General features: G+C 29.8%; 1 protein-coding gene across 3 annotated transcripts in view; it reads right to left on the reverse strand.

Annotated features, from left to right (window-relative positions):
• The window catches only part of LOC106473243 (arrestin red cell-like), a 65,756-nt gene that overhangs the window by 17,893 nt on the left and 39,007 nt on the right, over window positions 1-8,856 (reverse strand). For all 3 annotated transcript variants that reach the window (XM_022402642.1, XM_013933933.2, XM_022402638.1), the window contains exons 3-4: window positions 6,264-6,294; window positions 4,490-4,550 (exon numbers count right to left, since the gene is read on the reverse strand). In XM_022402642.1, coding sequence (XP_022258350.1) covers window positions 4,490-4,550; window positions 6,264-6,294 — 92 coding nt within the window. The remainder of the gene's footprint in view (window positions 1-4,489; window positions 4,551-6,263; window positions 6,295-8,856) is intronic.

The raw sequence follows: 8,856 nt of genomic DNA on the forward strand, positions 1-8,856 counted from the left end.
TTGACCGTCACATTATAATGCCCCCCATGGCTGAAAGGGCAAGCATGTTTGGTGTTTTTGTTTTTGAGATATTACACCACTGAGCTGCAAGTGAATGTATTTTCATTTATGTTTCTTATATAAATTTAAGATTTATTTATAGTGTGAATTGTGACAATCTTTCTCTTTTCACAAGGTTTATCCAACCATTCTGCACAAAGGTCATGTTCAAGTGTAAAAACAAATATAAAGTTTTAAGGCAAGTAAAAAACAATTAGGTTCTCAAGTAATCTTTTTTTAAAGCATGCAGGCAGACATTTTTTCTTTCCTATTTGGACTCCTTTGTAATTCAGATTTGAGAATTAATGAAGTAAAATATCCTTATATTTAAATAAAACATTGCCAAAGAATTTTAATGTACCTTGTTTATTCATGAAACAATTAGCAATGACTCCTACCCAACAAAGAAAAAGCATGTTTTAATATTCAAGCTGTTTCAAATTGCATGGCTTTTTTCTGTTTGCAGTTGGTAAATCACTGTCACATGCACTTGTGTCTGTTTAGTAGGGCTGTGTTTGAAAATTTATTTGCTCGCCAGGAATAAGAAGATAGTTCCAAACATTGGAAGATTTATCAGTGAAGCAGTGGCGTTTCTTTGTTGTTGTTTTTTTATCTTGTAAACAAAAACCACTGGGCAGTGTTTGAATAGTAATAATTACACATTAAATGTCACTCTCACAGAAAATTTGATATTTTGACTTGTATAATGGCATTACATAAACAAAAGTAGTTAAATAAAAACATACACCACAAAATGTTATACATTGCAGCTCTTTCTGTGCATTGGTGTAGACCATTATGCTGAAGCTTGAGGTGTGGAAGTGGTGTGTGTGTGTGTGTGTGTGTGTGTGTGTGTGTGTGTGTGTGTGTGTGTGTGTGTGTGTGTGTGTGTGTTTGTTTAGTAGCTGCATTGTTTCAATAAAATGTACTGAATGCTTAGTGTACATGATAGAAGCGTTATTTTAAAAAGTAAATGCTTTACACAGCTACACTATCTCTCCAAAGTGTTACTCTTACTCTTTTCTCTGTTGCTGTTTATTTATAATTATTTATTCATTTAATTAACACCTTTATCCAAAGCATATGTTTAATTAATCAGAAATGTTGCTAACAAAAGAAATATGACAAAAAATAACTCTCTCTCTCTCTCTTGTTAACTTTTTTTTATTCATTGAAGGTGTAATTATTTTCTAATCAAACTGTTAGTCTTACACTATTCTGTTCTACTGTATATTTTGTATGTTTTATCAGTCAACAATTTTATGTTAAAAAAATGATGACTGTTAACCTGCTTGGAACAGTGACTGTTAAATACAGATTTGTTTTGCTTAAGTCAGCTGAAGTTCTTTTAACTGGCAACAACTGGATGCTTTGAAAATTAAATTTACTCCATGTAGCTATATGGTTATCACATGTAGATAGTATCAAATACATGTTCATAACTGAGCATTTTTTATCTAAAATATAAAACAATGATTACTCTTCTATATAACACATTTTTAAACAACATGTGAATACTTTATTTCATTTATATGAATTACCAGTAAAATACAATGATTTTCAACCAAATATGAACCAGTAGTTATGGTGACATGATCAGTTAATTATGCAAGTTAGTACTCTTGAAGGTTATTTGTGCCGAGACTATGAAGATCAAAATCTACCCTTTTTTTAAAGCCATACTTTTTAGTGTGCACAGTTTTCTGGGCAAATCCCATGGAAACAAAACTAATAAGCATTTTTATATGCTTCAATAGTTGATGATATAATTATTTGTAGTACTGCACTTACACTGAATTGAACATGTTAGATTAATTTATTGAAACATCATCTGTTTACCAGATTAATAAAAAAAAATCTTGCATGCAGTAGTGCACGAGACCTTAATAATTGTTTTGTTGGGCCTTAACAGTTCCTATTTTTGATTAAAGGGTTAAAGATGATGATTGCCACTCATCATAAAACATTTCTTTTTTAAATCTAGAAAACATTATTAGCATTTATCATTTAAAGGGCACCAAATAATAAAACTGTCATTTAAACATGTTTACACAAGTTTTCAAGGATAAGTTAGAGAAGAAATTTAGTTACGAAGATAATGATGACAAGATTGTCTTTGGACAGGCAACAAACATCAAATTGATAATTCTACTAACTGATCAGAAACATACATCACAGATGCAGAAACTGTACTTATGCCAGGAAGAACCTCATTACTGAGTAATTTGCAAAATATGACCATTTCGGACAAACTGATGCAGCCAGACCTTAACTCTGAAGAATGAAAATTTCAGGTTATTTATGTTTCTAAGGTTCTAACTAATAATTATATTTCAATAAAACTGATTCATTAGTTGTATTCAATGAATAAATAGTGTTCTAAAAAGTTACTGTAATATTTCATCTCTTATTAGAAGAAAAATAAGGATATTATGGCATATGCTTCTTGATTGTAACTGATCTTTCAGACTGAAAATCAGCTGTACCATTAACAAGTCATTGCTTGTACAAAAATAAGACTATGGTCATTGGACTTTGGTCAAAAGTATACTAGGAGCTTAAGGAATGAATGCAAGGCATGTACAAGAAAATATTGTTAGTAAGAAAATTCCAGGGAAATTCTTCCAGAAAATTCTAAAGTGAAAATGCATTCTATCAGATCCCTAGGTGCTACATCAAATATGGGGATGATTTTGTTAACATGATTTACATTTCAAACTTTGAAGAAACTGATCAGTTTGTAGTTGAATTGGGAAGAAAATGTGATGCCCAATATGATGTGAAAAATATAGGTTCTTAAAAAGAGGAAATCAAAATTGGTTTTATCGTGGTGTGGCTGAGAAGTCCCACAAACTTTCAGCTAAGTAGATGATCATTGCTCATGCAGTTACAAGATCAGCCGCCTGAGTACAAACATATATCAATACCCGACATAAAGACTGAACTTTTTGCTAATCAAACGAAGCATCAGTAAACACCTATGACTAGCTGTCAGGATAATACTACATAGCAAGGCAACAATATTCTGAAGTGATATTGAATATAATAAAATTGAAAGAAACTTGAATATTAGTACTGAAAGCAACATACTATCAAATGAAGCTTGTGCTAGTAATAACACTGCTGATTTCTCAACATCAAGGGTGCAGCCATGGTATGCAAAAATGTACTAACCATTTCATAGTGAAATTTCTTATACAAATGACATTAATTCTCTTATCAAATCTAGTGAAGAGTAATTGCTTGAAACTGCATTGTTAATAACAGTTTTTCTTTCCTGGATGTGCATTTTTAAAAAATACTTCTCTTGTATAGTAAGCATTTCATAGAGTTATTGAGTAACTCTAGCATTTCAAAAGCAGACATTTGGTTGAGTCCACCCACCTAACACTGATTAACTGTTCCCAACCAATCAGAATATTCAATCAAGTGCCTCATTGCTTCACAGTGTACATATTACAACAAGTAATCTTCCTAGTGTGGAGGTCTAATGCATATTTTATTTACCAGTACAGTTTTTCTATTATGAGATTCTAGTAGCTAATAAAGCTCACATACCATTTTCCTTACATTAGCACAAATATGCAACTTTTGAACTCAAAACGGCATATAATGCCTTATTACATTAGAATATAATCTAGTTTACTTTTATTTCTTTATCTAGCACACTCTGGTCATGGTCATTGCTTTGAAAACGTGACAATCAACTTAGCAGGTGTTCTACATCTGCAGGGTGGTATCTCCATTACCAAAACATACATCAGAAAGTTTCTTAATACACTATTCATACCTTATATAGATCTACAATTGGAATTGCTGTCACAGACAAAAATAACAGTGCAAAACCAATCTTCTAACTGTTAAAAATTTTTTCTCAAAAATAAGTATTAAAATATAATATCTTAACCCTTTGATTTTTTGAAGTCTAGTAAAAAAATCATTATATAATCTGACACGCTTTAGAAAATGAAACAATAAAAATTTCCAATATTATTTATATTGTACCTCGTACTCAAGGCCTGCCGATTTATATGGACTGAATACAAAATGTGAAACTGCATCTTTTGCTTAAACAATATTGACCTTTTCCAATGCTTGAAGTTTAAAACTTCAATAATTCTAAATTCAGGTGGAAATTTAAAGCTACAAGTTTTATTTTAACCATGAAAGAAAACTTTCAATATGAGAAATTTAGGATTATTCCACAATAACTTACATATATAGTTATCTTGGAGATGATTTTATTATTTCAAACTGATAAAAATCATCACTACAGTTGGGGATTATTAAAAATTACATAAGCAATCACATCGAACAGAGATGCTATAAAATACTGTATTTAACCCTAAAAAAACAAAAAAGTATCCCATTACAATTGAGTACTGTAATTTTGTTTTCTTAGTTACAATAACACTTTAATGAGTGCAATAAAGTATCTATATATACTTACCAATTGGTTCAACATGAGTTATGTGGTCAACAAAGTCTCTTTTGCCCAAGTAAACTGTAATCTAGAAAGAAAGAAAATACTATTGTTTTTTACAAGCAATGTACAACAAAAAAGTATTATTGTATTGCCACAATAAGTATCATTACTGTATGAGCTTGTGTGTTTGCAACCATCCATTTAAGAGTTTACTCTTCAATTAAAAACTTCTATTCTCACATTGCAGAAGCTATTAAAATTCCACCATTTCTGCTAAAGGAAACACCTATATGAGTTTGGTCATTTTGTATGGCTGGTTCACATAAACCATACAGCAAGACTATGCTAAAACACTATAATGACACTTCACTATATGGCTAAATATCTCTCAAAGGCTTAAGAAAAGGAGATAAAAGTGGAAACTTGAAAGTTAAGAAAAAAGTTTAAAATCTTATAGACAATCACAACAAACCACAAGAAGTTTCAAATGGCCTTTAATCTTTTTAGCATAACTTAAGGTACCAAAAATACATGGAAAAATATGAGTGTCACTATTTTGTTCCGATTAGCATAATCATTACTGTTTTTACACGTATAAAAGCAACTTTACTTAAAACCTAACCATCTCTTTCATTTTAAACAAATTGCTATTATATAGGTACACATATAATGGTTGATAACTTTACACATACAATATTAACACAGAATGCCATTAACATTTTAATGAAAAGAAAAAAAACTAATTTCTTTATCTTTATTTAAAGAAATTTAAAATATTACACTGGTTTAATTATCCATACTCATCTAATAATCTGAGATATGGGTTAAATAAAATCATTGACGAAATTGTGACTAACATATATTCTTAGTTATTAAATTCAGTCATCCTTATCATTTCAAACGAAATAGTAGCCATAAAAATCACTTAATCTGTGCACTTAAAATAAATTCTCAAAACCTAATTCTAGCATTATAACTTGTTTTTTTCTACTTCAAGGTTGTTCAGCTTTGGGCCAGCATGGCCTGTGGATTTAGGTAGGAGGGAGCTCCTGATTTAAGTGTTTCTAGTTCAATTCCCATTGTTTGTCCTGTCTTTATTATAGTAAATCCACTAAGGATATCAGCCTCTGTCAATAATTTTGAGGGAAGCAACTCTTTGGCATTGGATAAAGAATTAAATAAAGTGCAAATTTCTGTTTTTCTACATTACATTGTTTCTAACTTATATTTGCACAACTGTATTCTTTAAAGTTTTATAAGCAAGTGTAGATCTAGGAGTATACGTTATTTTCTGAAAATTATTTTAGATTTTTTTCTGCCCAGCCCAAAGAATTACTTTATTTTTGCTAAGAACCTATCAGTCCTTGAGAACATTGTCCATTTCTTGATTTTCAAGCATTTCCCTTAGTATTTGTACAGGCCTTGGTTGAAACCTTGTTTATAGTGCTATATCAAGTGGTTTAATCATTTACTAAAGAAACACAGCTTTGAAAACGGCTATTAAAGAAAACTTCCATTTGTGAATTGTGAAAGTACTCGTGGTATATTAATTAAATTATATTAGTTTGAAAGCCACAGAAATATTCTTCAATGAAAAGACATCAGATAACTGGAGATTAGGTAAGCTTATACAGTTTAGATATGGGTTGAATGGGTAACAAAGAAATCTTTGTTACAAGTTTAACACAGTATAACAAATGTACACTGTCTGATGAAGGTTTTGTCATTGATCAATCAGTTAGCAAGTAGAACTAAATTGCTCATCTTTAATAGTGAAAACAATTTTTTTACTACTTACCTTTCCATTGGGAGAACTTTTCTTAAAAACTCTAAAACAAAAGAAAAAGCAGTGTGTGAAAATGTTATTTCTAACATGCATATTGATGTACAAGAAGCAAATACTAAGCCTCCAGTTTGTATATGTATGGGGACATTGATTGCAAAGTAAAGTATTAATAGCAACTCTGGAGATAAAATCATTTCATAAAAGAAAAAATACACTAGAAGATTGAAAATACACTAATTTTTATTGTAAAAAAAAGTTCATAAAACTTTAGTACAAGTACACGTCCTTTACTTCCATACTTAGATATTAAAGCATGACACAAAAATAAGACAAAGTTTATAACTTTCTTAAAATTTGAAGAAATATTATTATTTCAATGATTTTTTTTTAAGTACATTCAAAATTTAAATTTTAACCTTATATACGCAGCAGGGTCAAATTGCAAATGTCAACTTTTTTACAAAGTTGCATTCAAAATTCAATTAAACTACTTTATTATCAATGTACGTTAATAAACTTGGAATCAAAATATAGTTTATAATTCAAATTTTTATGTTACCAGGTTTTAGTTTCTTAACTCCAAATGAAAATATTTAAATAAATTCTCAATCTGCACCTCTGAGTCACATAACGTGATGATGCTCTGATTTTTCATTTAAATATTTTTCTCTTTCCTTATAAAATCTTAAGATTGTTCAACCAGTTATAAAACATACTTTCCACATTAACAATCCAGAACATAAAATTTCAACTCTTTATCATCTTGCTTTACTGAGATATCACAATATTTATTCAACTGACATGACATGCTTCTTCCATATTCTTGTCTTTTAAGAAATGTCTATAATTCTCTTTATCATTACTATTGGACATGTTTATAACCAACAGTAAAAAAATCACATGATCTTCTGGTTTGTTTTAGTTGTAAAAATCAACAGTTTGTGAGGAGAGCTTTCTGTGTTTGGACTGAAGATGTTGCTCTGGACAATAATGAAATTATTTTTACCCATTTATATGTTCCAAAACTTTATAGTTGATCTCTTATTTTTTGCTTCCTAACATTAACTCTAGAGAAACCATCAATGTACAGTGAATAAAAAGTTGAAAAATATGAGATAAAATAAAATATTTTTTTTCTAGAATGGGTGCAATTTAGTATTATTTTTCCTAACAACTTCAGGCTTCTAACCTTTATACAGCTACTATCCTTTAATTTTATTGTTCTTTGAACCATGTATAACTAGCATAACAAAGCAATAAATCACCTGATGGGAACTTAGGGTAAACAAACTATCAAGTTGCATAATGAGATGGCAATCTGCATGTGTTCCTCGAAGAGAAATCATGAGAATTTATTTTTCACCTTTTATTATCTAACCTAACAAGTTTCTAATTTGTTTAAAAAAAGGAACTTAGCACTTACTTTATTTAGCCTTGAAGCCTTTATCACTCAAGTACGTTGTTTAGTAAGCTTATTTTTTCTCACTATTTTGTACGTTCAAAAATAATTCATGTAGCTTTCAAAAATGCATTTTAGAACACACAAACACATATCAGGCACTAGAATATAATATCCCAAAAGTACTATAATTTGTGTAGATTTATAATTAAAATAAAACTTGACATTCATTTAGGAGATTCTACCAATTATACAAAAAAAATATGAAACTAATATATAAAAAGAAGAATCCTTATTCTTAAAATGAAAATCAACTCTCTATCATACTGATTAAGTAAAAGCTTCATAAATAAATAAACAAATATTTTTTATTATTTTATTAAAAGATAGGACTTTGTGTACAACATACTTGTAAGATTTACTAAATACTTGGCAGATTTCAAGGTTATATGGTGGTTACAAAGTCGAAAAAATTCATTGATAATGTCTCCATAGGTTAGAAAAACATTAAAGGACAATAAAAGAGCTTTTGATTCATCTAGCCTGTCCTATCCACTGAATTAAACCAAAAACTAAAAATAAATAAACTCAAAGCCAGTCCAGTCCTTGTCATTCAAATATTTATCAAGCTTTTCCATATTCCTTCCATAAGCCAACCATCAACCATTCTGTTACAAAAATAAAGTTGTCATAGTTGAAGATGACTCCTACCTTGCCAAAAGTAATATTTGTGTCCATTAGTCTTACCATTATCACCATTAAATCTGAAAAAAGATGATAGATCAACACTATCAATTGATTTAATCTTAAAGACCTCAATCAGATCCTCCTTCGATTTTTTTTTCAAGAGAAAAGTTCAGGGATCTTAATCTATCCTCGTATGGCAACCTTTCCATCCCAGGTATCAACCTTCTACCCCTCCTCTGAACCTTTTTTTAACAATCTAATGTCCTTTCTAAGGTAAGGAGCCCAAGAATGAACAGAATACTCAAAATTTGGCCTAACCAATGACTTATACAATGACATTATAACCTCTTTAGATTTGAATTAAGTATTTCTGTAGATACAATCTAAAATCCTATTCATCTTACCACTAGCAACAGCACATTTCTTGGATGGCTTAAGAGACTGATCAACCAGAACACCAAAATATTTTTCTTCCATAACACTGAGAAACATATTCCCATCAAAATTATACTCATAATT

This window comes from Limulus polyphemus, unplaced genomic scaffold (genome assembly GCF_000517525.1).
Source record: "Limulus polyphemus unplaced genomic scaffold, Limulus_polyphemus-2.1.2 Scaffold127, whole genome shotgun sequence".
NCBI classification, from domain to species: Eukaryota; Metazoa; Arthropoda; class Merostomata; order Xiphosura; family Limulidae; genus Limulus; species Limulus polyphemus.